Here is a 17,851-nt window from a genome sequence, read left to right as displayed (position 1 = left end):
GGTGGTGTATCAGCAGCTTGTTAACTCGAGGTGATTCGAGATATTGAGGTTCCACTGTAATTCATCAAGTGTTTGTAAATAGAGCATCAAGGTTATACCAGTGACATGTCATGCTATCATACTAGAGATCATGATCCAATATACATATTACTTAATAGAATAGGTAGGTCTAATGTATTCAAGAGCAGTGCAAATGAGCTTTTAGACATCATTTTAGACCCGAAACTTCACAACACTAATCTGATGCAAGTTTTTTACCAACTGTCTTATACAGACTTAGAAATAAGTAGCGTTTTTAATATTGTATATGTTGTTTTACCAAATAAGGTTCTTCAGCAGCTGAAGATGGCCCCTAATAGAGACTGAAACTGGTACTGCTAAATGTATTTGTAATGTAAATACATCAGAAATAAATAGAGTAATGATTAGCTGGGAAATCGAAGTTCATAATTGTGATTGCTCTACATTTCACTACATTGTCTAGATCTCTTTACAGTTACTCACAATCCTGTAACTTATTTATTCTATATGCAGTATTAATATCATCTGCAAAAATCCCTATCTGCGATTCCATGTCTTTACTCCTAACGTTTTTACTTAAAAACACACCTCGTATAAATGTACTGTCGAACTATTGAGTAACTCATAATTTTACTGTGGACTTCAAATCATCTGATTATATGGACGTATTGAACTACCTTACGAATTACTGAGCATATGTTTTACAAATATTACTGGCAAGAATTGCATCATGCTTAAAGTTCAATGTAGTATGGAGGTGAGTAATTATTTTAGTGCATTAAGCAGTAGATTAGGAAAACTGGTACTGCAATTCATAATTAGGTAGTGTACCATTACGTTACAGTTGAGATGGCCGTTGACATGGAGAAGTAGCGAATAAAAATGGCGCGGAACAGCTTCAGGCGGCATAAATATATACGGAATGTAATCATGTAGCAAGTCGATCGTAATTAGTAGGCGGAGACTCGTATAGACCGGCGAGAAAGGAAAAGAGTTTCTTACATAGAACAACTATGGTTCGTAGAAATAATTGAAATCATTCGATTCTTAACTACCTTGAAAGAAGAAAAATCGCACTAAGAAAGGATAGCAATTTTCACTACGAAATAGGAAGAATAATCAACGCGTCAGAGAAAGCTGAAGTAAAATATACACTCGAATGTGGGATTCAGCTACTTACATCCGTGAAATAATTCAGAAACTAAAGGAAAATGCACGTACTTCGTTTCCAAATACCGAAGTAAAGAAAGGCTACAGTCCAGGGAAACGTTGACGAGAAAAGGCCCAGTATTATTACAATAAGTGGCCATATACTATCAAAAACTGCAGAAATAAGTCAGAAGCTCTAATCAGCTTATATTAGGAGATATATTTGACAAAAAACAAGCATATTTTGGAGATTTATAATATCTTAGGACACTGTCTTTCAGTAATAAGGAATACAAATAGATAAACATACGTATTGGAAAGCTGAGAATGAAAGGAATTGAGATGTATTCTACCCGATTTATGCTGTTCTCTCATTGCATGGACACTGGAGTCATGATGGAGATCGCTTAAACTGATGGCGGAAGACTGCTCAAGATGCCATAGCTCAAGCCAGACTGCCTAACCGATGCCTGGCTGTGACGTAATCCAGGACCATGGCTGATTACTCGGAGATGTCGTGAGGAGCAAGCAGAAGCCAGCAGATGATCAGCCGACATGAGATGAGTAATACGTTTCAAGGTTTTCATTCTAAAGTTAACGGTAAATGATGAAAGATATTAGTAAGAGTGCAGAAGTGCCAACAGACACATTATATGTGCCGATAAGTGAATACTAGTGTTACATTGTATGATATTAACCGCAGACATGTGCTAATGAGAGTAGTAGTTATACCGTGCTCGTAAGATGATTTTAGGTTATTGTAAACAGAAACGGAATGTGAATATCAATGTTTAAGAGCAAATCTACTTGGAAAGATCATTTAATGTCGAACTAGATGAGGTTAAGAAGAGAGCCTGTGAAGTATAGAATGAAACCTAGATATTACAAAGACCAGATCGGCAGACATGGCCAATATGATTCTGATATTAGAAGAAGTTGATTAAATATTAGGAACTTGTCATTAATAAATAGTAACTGCAGACGATGGACTGTTTTAACCGTAACAAAGAGGTTGTTAAGAAGAGATGAGGATTTTTATATGCAGGTGAAACGTTAAGAAGAGATATATGAGAATTACGTAATGATAATAGTGTTAGGAAATATTAATTGTTCCTTGTATAAGCAATGGTTGGATGATGTTATTTCGGAGTTCTGTGTTAGTTACGATTATGATATGGTAGAAAATACTGCAAGCAATGGAGTTAGGTCATGTCCAAATGTATATAAGACTAGCTGATGTACCCGTGCTTCACTACGGAATTCTACATGTAATTCTAGAGAGGTCATACTACTACTACTACTGCTACTACTAAGTGAGCCTCTGCATTAAGTATGCACACTGCTCATTCAAAACAGCGTGTCAGTGTAGGGATCGAATAGCTGGAATACTATGATGAACCAGTGTGTTGCATACCAGCAGTATCAGAAAATGTATGAACCAGAGGAATGTCATGCTAAAGAAGAAAGTTTTCTAACTCCCCAGCTATTTCCCGCCAATATACAGCCGTGCTGTTATACTCGGTACGCGGCAGTAATCCCACCTATCAGAGTTGAGCGGCGACATAAGAGGCAAAGAATATCACAACAAACAATGGTCAGTGTAATGTTATTGTTGATCATTGTTATGCGCTTTTGATATTGTAGTTTCATTTTAGTTTTCTTCCGACTTGAAATACCACTCTTATCATAGTTGGTACGGTACAAATGAATAAAATATGAATGACCGGAAATTGTATTCTCTATAACTTTTGTTATGTAGTACTTTTCGATGGGACAAATAAAATAGGTATTTAAAAATTAAATTTCAGGCACCTTCCCTTAAACTACAATTTAATCCAGGGTGAATGAAATTGTTTATAACTTAGACTGTAGTTTCTTATTCCCCGACTCTATATCTTCTTCTTCATGTGCCATGCCCTCGCAGAACGTTGGCGATCAGTAGCATGATCTGTTGTTTGTTCATAGTTGTTCTGAACAGAGTAAGCTTTGTCACCCCAAACCACTGGCTCAAGTTGCCGAGCCATGATGTTCTACTTCTCCCCGGACCACGTTTTCCATTAATTTTCCCTTGGAGTATTACTTGCAGAAGGTGGTATTTAGAGTTCCGCATCATATGACCAAAGTATTCTAGTTTCCTTCTCTTGATGGTAGTGAGAATTTCTGGTTCTTTGTTCATACGGTGTAAAACGTCTATATTGGTCATTTTAGCTGTCCAAGGTATCTTCAGCATCCTTTGGTACGTCCACATTTCAAATGCTTGCAATCTCTTGCACATGGTTTCAGTTAGTGTCCATGCCTCAACGCCGTATAACAGAATGCTGAAAACGTAGCACCGGAGTCCGACTCTATATACCGATTTTCATTCAATTCTGTCCACCCATTTTCTTATGGCTCGGCGTTGATATGGACTTAGCAACAAAAATACAAATTCTTGAATATCTGTGTTATCATAGCCGGTACGCTAACAATGTATGACACAAATGATCGGAAATTTAATTCTATATAACTTTAGTGATGCAATATTTATCGATAGGACCACTAATAATATAAATATTTGAGAGTTAAATTTTAGGCCTTCCCCTAAACTACCATTTCACTCGGCGTGAATAAAATTATTTATAGCCTAGATTGTAGCGGCTCATCCTCCGACTTCACATACCGATTTTCATTAAATTCTCTTCAGCCGTTTTCTCGTGATGCGTGTACATACATACATACAGCCAGACACACAGACAGAAATTACGGAAAAGTAAAAAGTGCATTTCCTTGTTACTGTGGACATGACCGATACAGAAATACCATTCTTTTCCAATTCTGAGCAATGTACAGACAAAACACTTATTTTATATATATATATATAGATATATAGATAGATACAGTCCAAGTGGTAAATGGTCGATTGGTAGTATTTATATCAAAGATTATGCTAGGGTAATTGAAATTCACATGCGTTATAGAATAAATATAGGAATATGAAGGAACATCGCCTAGCAGGACAAGCGTTTCAAAATATGAATGTAGATTGGTAAATCAGTTTATAACCTAATGATGGCGAAGCGGTAAATGATATGAGAGTTGATGTGGCACTTACTAGTGAAAATATTTGATTTCTTCTGGCACATATGAAAGAATTTGGTAATAATATACTTGGTATTAGTATAGACAGAATTATTTAATGTGAGTTGATATTTTAGAACCATTCTTGGGAAACTTATTGCTTATCTCATGTTAAGAAAAGGTCACTACGAAAATCCAAACAAATCCAAACAAGCCAAACATGAAGAAATACCACTCCCTCTTAAAATAAAGTTTCAACCCTCTCTTACCCATGATATATTTATGGAATGATGAACTGAGGTCATACAACAAGATGATAATGACAAGTATTGAATTGAAAGACTATAATTTACCCAATTTCAATTGTGTTTACGGAGATGATTAATGAATTCAAAGATAATAATGTAACGTAACTACATTTTCTTTTCTATACTGCCCATAATTAGATTTATATTTTTATTAATACCGCATTAGCATGCTAATAAATTAGATATAGGATTATTTCTGCGTTTTCTTTATAAGAATAAGTTAAAATGCGTAGTCATAAGGTAGCATAAGTGCTAATAGAATATATTTATGATACGATATGAGCGTAATCACAGATGATTACTTAGTTTTGGGGGAATTGAATGATTAATTGTGGATATTGTCACTCTTCAACGGAACCTGCGATTGCAGTAACATGATTTGAGGACCGAATTGATATATATTTTACCCTGAGTAGCTAGCTGAACATATACTTCCAACCACCGTACATGAATAACGCAATTAATCCCCCGAACTTGAGAAGATGATTGAAATTATTGATAGGTGGAAGGGTGTAGTAGCAAGCAGTGAGCCAATGTCAGAATAGTGTATTTCTCCAAATCCAAGGCAATGTTTTTTTCTCAGAATCTCATAAAAATCAAGGGTTGCCTTGCATTTGGTACCTAACAGTAGTGAACACCACTGGCAGCTACCATGGTAGCCATGCTGCTTCCTTTCACCCCCACCCCACTGCGTGCATGCACAAAACTCGTTGACCATCAACGTCAGTGTCTTTATTATACATCGCTAACCGCTGCAACCGGTTGTACAGTGCCTCTGTGTAACTAGTTCTCGGGAAATAGTGAAGAGAGAATGACGTTCTATTAGCCTCTACAAAACTTTTCTGAAATCTGCAGAATGGCATCAAAACGTGCAAGCCTTCAAATTATTAGAAAGGCCATGGCTACTCAGTGGCAGAGTTATAACTCGTCTACTGTAGGCTTACCTCATGCTTAATAAAATGACGTGTTTTTTTTTTGCTAGTTTTTTTACGTCGCACCGACACAGATAGGTCTTATGGCGACGATGGGACAGGGAAGGGCTAGGAGTGGGAAGGAAGCGGCCATAGCCTTAATTAAGGTACAGCCCCAGCATTTGCCTGGTGTGAAAATGGGAAACCACGGAAAACCATTTTCAGGGCTGCCGACAGTGGGGTTTGAACCTACTATCTCCTACTATCTCCCGAATGCTGGATACTGGCTGCACTCAAGCGGCTGCAGCTATCGAGTTTGGTTATAACAGGTAGCAGGTATTGCCAGCAAATTTTCAACAGGTATTCTTCAATATTATGTTGCCAATTTTAAGTTAATGGTTATTAAACTCACTGAAATAAAGAATAATTGTGCAACCGCAGGAAAATACGGCATAACTAAAGCAAATGTTCGGCGTTGGAGTGAAGACAGAGATAGGTAGTCTTAAAAATGTGTGCTGTACAAGAATACCGTTCATATATCGCAAAACACTTTTTAAGCCTGATTTAATTTTCTGTGAAGGAAAAAGTGGGGGTCTTCTTGCATTCAGGGTCGTCTTGTAGTCAGTGAACTACGGTATGTGAATGAAGTTCTCTAATGACAATTTTTGTGCTCCTGATCTGAGCTCTTTTTTCAGTTGCCAAACTTGATCTGTGTTGATGAAAGAGAAGGGAAGAAGTGTTTTGTTGGAGTTCTGAATCATATGCTTTTGTATTATAAAAGTCTCGTGTGTACTTTCAGGGAAGACATTGAAGAAGACGCACCTGCTGAATCTCCTCGTGCATCGCTACTCCCTTTCTTAAAGAGAATTCCATCCAGCAGCGGAAAAGAAAATAGAACTAAACATCCATTTTTCACAGAGAGGAATCTGAAAAGTACTGTCACACTATAAATGTGCAGTTCTCCCATGAGAATTGTTCTGTGATTCGCCTATCCTGTAACCTCTTTGCCCTTATAAAACCTTTGTTTCATGATTTAATTTTGTAAAATCTGCAAGTTTTCTTGCTGAAAATGCATTGTACAAAAATGTTAATGCACTTAGCCCACTTGTCTTCTGCTACCCTTTTGGCTGAGTTTTATCTTTCCTCAGTCAAAACTGTGTGTTCAGTTTGTGTATTAATATATGTTTATAGGAGTAGTTTTGTTATTCCTAAAACGTTAAGCCATTATTAATTCTAAATTAGTACTGTTAAGTGAGGTAAGTTTGGGAGATTTTTATATCGACAGTAGTATCTCAAAGAGCTAATGATAAACATATTTGAAGTATAGAAATCCATGTAGATGAATCCTTCAAAATGGCAGATATATTGACAAACACAGTGTCTTATTAAAGTTCAGTGATTTGAGAAGAAATCAGGACGACTTGGTCTATGCATTACAGTAAGAGTAGACACTTATTTCATTCCACAGCTGATTTCATGCCTTTTATGTATACTGTTGGAACAGGAAATGGTATTTCTTAACTTAATAATAAATCAACTAATGTGTACATAATATTTAATACACTTGGGTTAACACAGATTAAAATAGTATTTTAATGATACAATTTTACGACAGAAGACGACAATCAAGTTATTGAAAAATATTCTAAATTGTCTAAAAATTTCTTTACTGTACATCAGGACAGAAAGCTCATGCCAGTTATTGTTTTAATTCGACTGGTGATGTTTTTATACCTTTTGTTTTAGGTCTTACCTATGATCTATGTCAGAAATGAAGAGAATGCATATTTTGATATTGTGTACTTGAATTGTTTCACATTATTCAAAAAGTACAAGTCTGTGGAAGTATGTACCTGTTTAGGGGAAGTTAATTGAATTTGACGTATCACTCACATTTTTGAAATATATTAATGGTCAGTGGCTTCAGTGATTATTTCCTGTAAAGACCTTATTTCCTTTATAATGTTTACTTTGATGACCTAAAAGAATCTTTGAATAATGTTTCTCTACACAACATTGTTAATTACAGTGAAACTTTCCTTAGTGGCGATCCTGACCCTGTTCCGGTTTGGTAGATTATCTTTACCCTCTATAGTGATTTCGCTTCAAAGTCAGTAGTAGAAACCAATCATCATTAATAAGAAGTCACATGATTTACTTTCACTTCTGTTGTACCCTATTCCCTGTGGTTGATTAAGTTTCCGTATGCTGTGAAAATTCTGTCTTGTACATTGCGTGAAGTGGCAGTAAATTTTTATCTGCTGCTGCTGCTGCTATCATTGTAAATTTGCTTGTCTTTGACTCCATGACTCTTCCAGCATGGGAAAAACTGTGATGAATTCCAGGAATTGAAGTTATCTAGAAAAAAAGTTAAGCAGTCGACCAGCAAAGATTAACTTCTTTACTAGACAAATGATGAAATATACAAAATTTAATATTAAAAAGGTAAAAAGATGAATAGTTTGCTGAACAGAGGAATACTTGAAGTGAAAGAATCTCACAAACCATCATTGATTAAATTGATTAAATAGAAAATACAGATCTGAAGTACAAATGTATAAATATTGGTACAGTAAAAAGGGAGTCAAAGTATCATTGTCCAAAACTTTACTTGAGATGCCTGAAGCATACCTGCCAACTTTCCCAATTTAGGCGAGCGACTCCCGATTTTCGACAGCTTTTCCCACCTCACGATCACTATTCTTTTTCCTGATTTTAGCTTTTATTGGTGAACTTCAAAAAATTTGTTTTAAATTCACGCCATTTCAGCTTTCTACGCAAGTGGCCGGAAGTCCTTCGTTCATTGCCACTTACGAAGTATCAACATTAATGTGAGAAATGCGCGCTAATGTGCAATGTTTATTGAAACCGGTATATTGCGCTGCGTATATCGATTGTCAGTCTCTCGTTCTCGCGTGCTACGTTCGTGTTCGTTCACATCAATCTAGTTGATTCTAGAGACTATCGCTAGGTTTGGACTTTTAAAAATAATTTAGTGACAGAATTTCAAAGATAGCGACTAGTGACTTTTCTAGAAATTTTAGAAGCCATTCGGAGACAATTCTGGCAAATTTTAATGTACTACTTGTTAAAAGTAACATTGTGCTTTGCATAATCGCGCGGGTGCGTGATGCAATATATTCTATGCATTTGCTAAGTAATGGCATCTAAGTGCATGACTGATTCACACGTGTAGAGCATGAGTTCATACTATTTTCGGAAGACTTATCAAAGACCGATCGTTTCACTCGCATACTTCCTGCGAGGGAATAGAGATGTGTAATTTCTAACCTGGTAGCCTCGTATAGCAACAGTCGGGTTTTGAGACAATAACTGTTATAATATACCATAGTACTGCTGTATTGCGCAAGACATGTAGAACAAGCAGTTTTGACCAATTGTATCTCCTGATTCCTCCCAATTTTTTCTGATTTTCATATTTAAATCTCCTGACTTTTGGTTTGATAAAGTTGGCAGGTATGCTGAAGTGAAAAAATATTACAGGACACAGTGATGGATTAAATAGATACACTGAAGTTTCTTGAATTGATTATTGTAGCACTAGTTGTTGCAAGGAAGGAAAAATATTTGAACTTTAGATGTCACAATATCGACACAAAAATCAGTTTGTACAATTTGGTTACTTATCTTCATTCTCTTCCTTTAACATACATCATGATGTTGAATGAATTAAAAGAATACCACACAAAAGTGCAATCGAAATTTTCAAGTAGCAGTCCATAGGAAAGCAAAGATCTTGCAAGTAGTAGAAGTTAAATGTCTGCTCCCAGCAGTGTTAAGAGCAATGTAAATATTCAATCAGCCATTAAAGAAAAGGAGTGGCACTATAAAACCACTTGTGATGCAAGGTTAGCTGGAAAATTTATATTGGTATTACAGCTGACTTGGCGTAAAAGTCTCTTGTGAGTCATCAGATTGTTGCATGTGTGTGTTCAGGAAGCTTGGAGAAGAGAGTTGCAGTTGTTCACATTGTGGACTTCTTTGGCTAGACAGCGAGCAGAGTTCTAGCTCAGGCCAGCTTGATGTTAACAGATGGAAAATGCCAACTCGGCATGTCAGCTGTGAACAATTTAGAGCTCCAGCATGACCAGCTACTTGAAGAGCAGAGACGCAGGCTTGCATGGCCGGGTGTAAATGGCAAGTGACGTAGGTTGGCGTGGCCAGCGTGTAGATAAGTGATGTGGGGTACTGGCGAGGCCAGGTACTTGCACACAAGCAACAACTGAAGAGAGTGGAGTGCCCATTTTATACCGAGAGTAACGGGCAGAGCTAAGACAGTAAATGAGATTTTGCGGATTAAGCTGAAAAATTATAAATAGTAATAATGTTATTGGCTTAACGTCTCACTAACTACTTTTATGGTTTTTGGAGACAGATGTGCCGGGATTTAATTCCATAGGAGTTCTTTTACGTGCCAGTGAATGTACCGACATGAAGCTGGCGTATTTGTGCACCTTTAAATACTACCGGACTGAGCCAGGACCGAATCTGCCAAGTTGGGGTCAGAAGGCCAGTGCTTCAACCGTCTGAGCCACTCAGCCTGGCGTAAAGAATTATGAATTGAAATTACTACATAAATACACTCCAATACAAGAAATACAATAAGGTTACAGTGGTAATCAAAACCTAAAGAAGACTGAACTAGAAAACAGGGAAAAGGCAAAATGATGACACAATTACTTAATGAGAAACGTCACAGTACACAGGACTATAGAGCAATAAAAAGTAAAGAATAAAAAGCTTGAGAACAGAACAATTTTCGAGCGAAAAGGCTGATCTGTACGTTAAATGCTACACTGAAGTGCAGAAGCAAGATGATATATAGGCAAAATAGTATATAAATTGAAAGAATAAAGTTACAACAAGAGAGAACATCAAATGGAAAAGTACTGTGACATTAATTTAACCCCAAAAGTAGGGAATAGAAAACAAAAATTAAAAACTAATAACTAGAAACTAGGAGCCTCCGTGGCTCAGACGGCAGAGCGTCGGCCTCTCACCGCTGGATACCGTAGTTCAATTCCCGGTCACTCGTGAGATTTGTGCTGGACAAAGCGGAGGAGGGACAGGTTTTTCTCTGGTGACTCCGGTCTTCCCTGTCTTCTTTCATTCCAGCAACACTCTCCATTCTCATTTCATAGCATCTACCAGTCATTAATAAATCACTTTGGGAGTGGCGAACCCATCGTACTAATAGCCTATATCTGCATCATTCATTCCATCCCTGACCCGGTCAATGACTGGAAAACAGGTTGTAGGTTTTTCATTTTCAACTAGAAACTAAATTTTCGTGAATATGCGAGCACAGCATATTTACAACTTATTTTCCCAAGAACCAGAATACAACTACTACCATCAATTATGTAAGTCTCATTGTAATTTGCAGTAATGATAGTTGGTATATTACCTGAGATTCTTTATGGTTATCAAGGCTTTTTTTTTTTTCTCCTCCAAGACTGAAGCTTCGTTACACTTAATTGTCCTTGGGTCATCTACCGTGTTATTCTGTGTCATTTCTTCTGTTATGATTTGTCTCATCTTCAAGATTAATTGTTTGGTACCGTAATAAGTTGGACATTCGCATGTTATTGTAAAAGAAATGGTGTTCATGATTTAGACTTCTAGTTTAAAGTTAATAAATACGTGTGTATAATTTTTGTAGGTGCAGTTTACCTGCCATGGTTATTGCTGTTATTTCATTGTTATTAAAGATGCATAATATGAGCTCTCCTGCTACTTTCTTGTTTTTTCCTTTCACCTTTTACGAATGTCAAACGTTATAAAATGAAAGCTCCTAGAATGAATGAATTGTAAGTGGGACCATAAAGGTAAAACAGTAATTTAATTCAGAATTCAGTGTATGAATGTATTTCTTTCTCCATTTATTTTGACTTCCATTGCATTCATATACTGAAAGTAAAATCTCTTTTCGTCTTTGCCTTTTTTTTTTTAGAAACGCTAATGGCAACTAAATAAAGTGAAGATTATTGACATTTTACAGTTGCAACTCTTTATACCAGTGAGTTGCGTTGAGTGAGCATTGTCAAGACTGCAGGTGTGCTTCTGAAATAATTTACTCCATTTAATTTTGTCATTACTACCAGGAAAGATTTACAAGCAAAAGTGAATCTGTAATGGCACCAAAAGTTTCTTCACTCACTGCAAAATTAAATGCATGGGTTGTGATAGATAAAAGGCTTACAACGTATGGCAAAATCATAGTGTGTCAAGTATGTGAAAAGAAAATAGTATATTCTATGAACTCGCAAATACGAAGTGCATTACACTCACATAATTCAATGTGTCATTTATCAAAACAGCAAGTTCTCTGACTCATATGCAGCATAAAGCGTACTACCTCAATAAATGTGTTCTTTAAAGACGTGTAATGCGATGGTAACTGCAGATATACTGTGGTACAAACTCTTAAGTATTTGAATATTGCTCTTCCATAGAGAAACTCTGTTAGCGACTAGTTACAGACATGTCTACACTACATAAGAACTATTTTGATGTATGCCATCAAGAAATGATGGAAAGAATAAAGAGCGAAGTAGATTCCTGCATATGGATTGCTGTGGATGAGACTACACACGCAATGGGTCCTTCAATAGCAAATCTCGGTGTGTGAAATTAGACTCGGAAGCTCCCACCAAAGTATTTGATTGCCTCCAGACCTTTGGGACATATGAATCATTTGATAGTAGTCAGTTCATTAACAATACTTGTAGCCCAGTGAAGTCAAAGATGACAAAGTGGTGGTTTTATTCTGTGATGCTGCAGCGTACATGTTTAAAGTTCTCTCAAAACCTAGTACACTAGTGCTCTACAGCATGTAACCGAAGGAGGAAGAACCAACTTCCCTGTAGTTAATAAACTCGCTATCCGCAAAAATGTTTGTTTTTGAATGCACCTGAAAGAGTTTAATGCTACAAAGAGCAGCTGCCCAACCTTGCTCTGCCTCTGTAGCCAGTACTTACAAGGCCGTGAACATTGTTTTTATTTTGTCCTAATTTATTGGAAAACATTGTTACATGCTTGACTTCTGCCTTCACATGAATCATTACGAAATCACAGAGACAGGAACTCGTATGGAGAGGGTTATAACTCTATAATCACCCATAAAATGCCATTTAGAGTGGTGAAAATCATTATAATCACAACCTGCTAGACATTCTTTACACACCCACAACCATGATTCTAGCAATTCAACTCAGAAAACATGTCGTATCTTCAATTATATTTGAGATTGGAGTTGGTGAGGACTCGCATTCTTCCACAAGGTTTACTTGAGAACTCAATTTCAGCCAAATGTGGAGTTAATGCAAGTTACCCATCAATCCACCAAATTTTTCGTCTACACTAACTGGAATATAATGCATTGAAGAAAACAATTCTTAAAACTGTCAAAAGGCATTAAATAGGCAGTTATACAACAAATAGGCATGAACACCTTAATTGGCCATTTATAGGCACAAAAAAAATTAATGGACTATTGCTAAAAAAGAGCCTAAAACAGATTTATATCTTAAAAAGCGTACGTTTCTGTACACAGGAATGAAATAGGCAAATTTTCATCCCTAGTCATGGTGGAATGAATGCAGACGTATTTGAAAACTTGTTTATAAATACATTACTGAAAAATCTGCAAGACAAGAAATGCGTAATAATTCTTGACACCGGGCGAGTTGGCCGTGCGTGTAGAGGCGCGCAGCTGTGAGCTTGCATCCGGGAGATAGTAGGTTCGAATCCCACTATCGGCAGCCCTGAAGATGGTTTTCCGTGGTTTCCCATTTTCACACCAGGCAAATGCTGGGGCTGTACCTTAATTAAGGCCACGGCCGCTTCCTTCCACCTCCTAGGCCTTTCCTATCCCATCGTCGCCATAAGTCCTATCTGTGTCGGTGCGACATAAAGCCCCTAACAAAAAAAAAAACAAAAAAAAATTCTTGACAACGCAAGATATCACTCCAGATCAAAATTCTGAATTCCTATCATCTGCCAAAAAAAATATGATATTTTCAACTTCACGATTGAACATAGAGGTAGTACTTGTATGCTCACTACACACACACTTTTGCTTAGGTGGTGTGCATGCTAAGCTCCCTTGCTTGTTGCAACCTGAAGTAGAATTTGTACACCTTTGATTCCTGTGCAGCCAGTATTTGGATAAATCTTGTGAACGTTCGATCCCCACTGTCGACAGCCATGAACATGGTTTATCATGGTTTCCCATTTTCACTTCAGGCAAATGCTGGGACTGTACTTTAAGGCCATAATCTCTTCCTTCCCACTCTTCGCCCTTTCCTATTCCATCATTGCCATAGGACCTATCTGTTTCAGTGCAACATAAAACAAATAGAAAAAAAATCTTGTTAAAGAATGAAAATAGAAGAAGTAGGAATAATATAAAATCCGTCCCTCATTTTTGTGGAAAAGAGGGAAAAGAAAAAGCAGTAAAGTACTTGTTGGAGAAAGCCAAAGAGCAATTTGTGAAACACCATGTTTTATAGTACTAAGTTGAATGTTTGAAAATCTGTCGCGGCAGCTTAATGAAGAAGCATAGAAAAAATTAATCTAAAAGTTGGTATAAACAAACCTCCCTATTCTCTGTAGTCAGTTGTGCACTTCTTGATTCCTTTATCACTTGCAGTGATAGACCTTGTCTGGAAGATATTCGTGTAGACAAGACCATTAAACTTCCCCAAATTCTGCCCTGTACTACTGGAAAAATCCAGTCATTTAACAAGTTTCCCTTTTGGAAGCGGAGAGATTTTTTCCTACTTGTTCGATATCACACTAACACATCTAAGATTCTCAGCTTTGGCAGGGTGGGGAAGGGTTAGGATTGAAAAGGTAGCAGCCGTGGCCTTAAATGGCCACTCCTAGCCCTTTCCTATCCCATCATCGCCATGTTTTTGCAGAGATGTGGAAATATGCTGGCAGTGCGACTCAGACATTCCTCCATATAACACTACAAAAGATTTGGATATCGGCAAAAATTCCCAGAAAAATGGACAACGCCTATAATTAATCCATAAGAAAGGTGAAAGAAATAATCCAGACAACTATAGAGGTATTTCCATCCTCACAACATTGTTCAAGTCCCCCTGCAGTTGCTCACTCTCTCAAAAGCCTGGGACCCCTTGTAGCGGGGGGGGGGGGGGGGGGGGGGGGTGATGCAGACAAAGAATACACCCACAGTATCCCCTGCTTGTCTTAAGAGGCAACCAAGGGATGATCGTATTAGAACCATGAAACTACTTGTGCTTAGTACCATTACGCAGGGAACACCATGGGTTGCTTTCACTTGCGCGTAGTACCACTATGTTAGGTACCAAATAGGTTTGTGGTTAGTAGCACCGTGCGTCAGGCTTTTACAGTACCTGTAATTAGTACCACTATATTAGCGACACCATGGTTCTGGCTTGCCACTATATAAGGAACACCACGGGATAGTAAGAGTCCCTGTGGTTAGTACACTTATTTGCTGAAAACCATAGGTTTGCGTTGCGTGTAAATGGCTTCGCAATGTGCGAAACACCATAGATCTGTATTACATGTGCAAATTTCATTACCTGTGAGTAGTACCATAATGTGTGAATACCGCGAGTCTAAGCTACTTATGATTAGTACCGCACCATGAGAAATACCATGGTTGTACTTTCGTAGCGGTAAGTACCATTATGAGGGGCCGATGACTTGGATTCTGGACCACTTTAGACTGCAAGCATCATCGATTCAGTATTGTGCTATAGAAGCATTCCCTTGGCCAGTAATACTATTGTTTTACATCAGTTTTTGTGACTGAGGCATTGCAGGTCGGCTCTTCTGATTGTTTTAAATTCAAATCCATCCATTCATTCTTTGTCCTCATGTTTTGAATTTTGGTCAGTGGAGGATTTTGGACTTTTATCTTGTCATTGCATTTCGTACCATTACGGGCCGATGACCTAGATGTTAGGCCCCTGTAAGCAACAAGCATCATCATCAAAAGCCAAAAGGTCAATAAAGATACAGTCCATTTGACTTCCTGAATCTAAAATATCTGCTATATCTTGCTGGAATCCTACAAGTTGAGCATCACTGGAATAATCTTTCCTAAACCCAAATTGTCTTCTATCAAACTAGTTGGTAATTTTGCAAACATGTCTAATATAATTAAAAAGAATGCTTTTCCAGATCTTACAACACGTCAAGTTTACTGCCCTGTACTTATCCGCTTCATGTTTGTCCCTTTCCCTTGTACACTGGGGCTACTAATGCAACTCCCCATTGATTTGGTATCACTCCTTCATGCAAACAGTAATCAAATAAGTACTTTAAATCATCATCAGTGTCCCACTCAATTCGCCCGGGTGTGGTTAACAAGCCGCCTCCATTCCTTTCTGTCCTTCCACTTTTTCTGCCACATCCAATCCAGCTTCTCTAATGTCCTTCCAAATCTGATCCATCTACATTCTTCTCGGTCTTCCAACTGGTCTCTTTCCAATTCCCTTCTTGCTACCCATTCCTTTCCCATTATTTTTACATGTCCGAACCATCTCAGTCTTGCTTTCTGTATCTGCTCTACTAACGGTTCTATATTTAGCTCTTCTCTGATTTTAATATTTTGAATTCTATCTTTTGTCTTTTTAACCGATGTTCTTAAAAATTTCATTTCTACTGCTTGGATCTTGCTATCTTGTCTCTTATTAGTTACCAGTGTTTCTGTATATTAATCGAGGAACGCAGAAATACGAAACCGTAAGTAAAGTGACAAGTCGAGAAGAAAGATAGCAAGAAAGGCTTATATCGCATCTTCAAATCGGCAAGGGATAACCATTGATACTGTTACCAAGAAGGAAATCTTTCAGATACGTGAAATAACTAAATTAATATAACTTAACAAATATCTGAAACAAAGGCAGACATTTTGTTAGTCTACAAGCGCTATTAGAATTAAAGTGAAAAGGACGGACTTGATATTGAAGTTACCATGTTAGAAGGCTATGGAATCCGTATCATGACGCAATTGACTTCATCTGTATTTATTTCCGTTGCATTTGCGCAAGAAATGTCTTTCAAGATGTTCCAAGAAAACGATGGCCCGATGTCCGGAAGAGACTGACCTGAGGTGACGGCAAAGGAACCTTCCCTATCCCAGAGCATCCTAATGACCAGCGAGAGGATGTAAATGCCGTGCCCGAACTACAGATGTCTTGGAGCATCTAATGCAATCCCGTTGGAGCGGATGGAAAAAGATGTCTTCTTTATTAGCGCAGTAAGTTAGATAAGTCTTGCAGATTTTAATACAATCTTTAATTTGTTGGTGAATAAATGGTGAGGCGTTGTGATCATCCAATTGGCTCAGATATGTTAGATTCTGGCGAATTAATGATATATTTGTGTCGAAATGCAGGGATAATAGGTAGTCATCTATATAAAATAATCAATCCTTGGCTAGGATATGTGTGAAGTGAATAACATGTAAGTGCTATCGCAGTGACATTTAATCAAATGATGAGGTTATTATGTATGAATTATGAGATCTATAACAATATAATAGTTAAGATTATAAGTGAGTAAGGGTTAATATCTTGTAACATGGAGATCGTACAGTGCCGTATAAAGATCAGAATTGGTTTATGTGAGGATATGAGAGTAATGTGAAGTGAAACGGAGATTGGTTGAGAAGAAATGGATTAATCAAGTGGATAAATGATGGTTAGAGAATTCTGTGCGTCATGTTAAGGTATATATATGTATATATGAAGGTTATATGCAAGAGAAATTAGAAATACGACATTGAGATGTGAAGAAAGTGGTATATGAATATTGAATGAATGTGAAGTAGAATAAAGAATGTGACATGTATTGTTTCGTCGATAACGATGAAAATAATTTGTTATGAAGACAACAATAAGAAGGTTGACGCAATCCAGGGTTAGTAATGTACCTGATACCATGATGTGTGATAGTTAATAGATATTCCATATCCAACATATATGAAGTCGTATTATGACGTTTATAAGGAGTTAAGGCACTAGTAAAACATCGAGATAATTAATTGTAGTGAAAGTTGAGTAGGATAATGATCAGAAATTAACACATACCTCTACTATAAGTTGAATATTTGCTGAACAAGTACATGGCACTTATTTAATCCTATGCTCAAGTACGATAAGTTTTTCATATAATTCCAGAAGGTAATGATTGATAGTTTTCGTGAATACTCTTTAACTATTTTAATAAATAACGGTATGTGAGGTGTTGGGATTTAATTAATTACCTGACGATAGATTTAATGTGACACATTAAGATAATTGAACTAATATGTGATATTTATGAGATGAATGATATCTATTTGAGCTGATAAGTGATAGTAGATATTAATATAGAAAA

The 17,851-nt window shown here is 37.1% G+C and overlaps 1 protein-coding gene across 2 annotated transcripts in view; it reads left to right on the top strand.

Moving 5' to 3' along the window:
- Positions 1–9,878, top strand: part of LOC136862853 (ribonuclease H2 subunit A) — a 159,629-nt gene extending 149,751 nt beyond the window's left edge. For both annotated transcript variants that reach the window (XM_067139117.2, XM_067139116.2), the window contains exon 6: positions 6,246–9,878. In XM_067139117.2, coding sequence (XP_066995218.2) covers positions 6,246–6,396 — 151 coding nt within the window. In that variant the 3' untranslated portion in view covers positions 6,397–9,878. The remainder of the gene's footprint in view (positions 1–6,245) is intronic.
- The last annotated feature ends 7,973 nt before the right edge of the window (positions 9,879–17,851 follow it).

Source organism: Anabrus simplex, chromosome 2 (assembly GCF_040414725.1).
Source record: "Anabrus simplex isolate iqAnaSimp1 chromosome 2, ASM4041472v1, whole genome shotgun sequence".
Lineage (NCBI taxonomy): Eukaryota > Metazoa > Arthropoda > Insecta > Orthoptera > Tettigoniidae > Anabrus > Anabrus simplex.
This window is presented reverse-complemented; position numbering and strand designations above follow the sequence as displayed.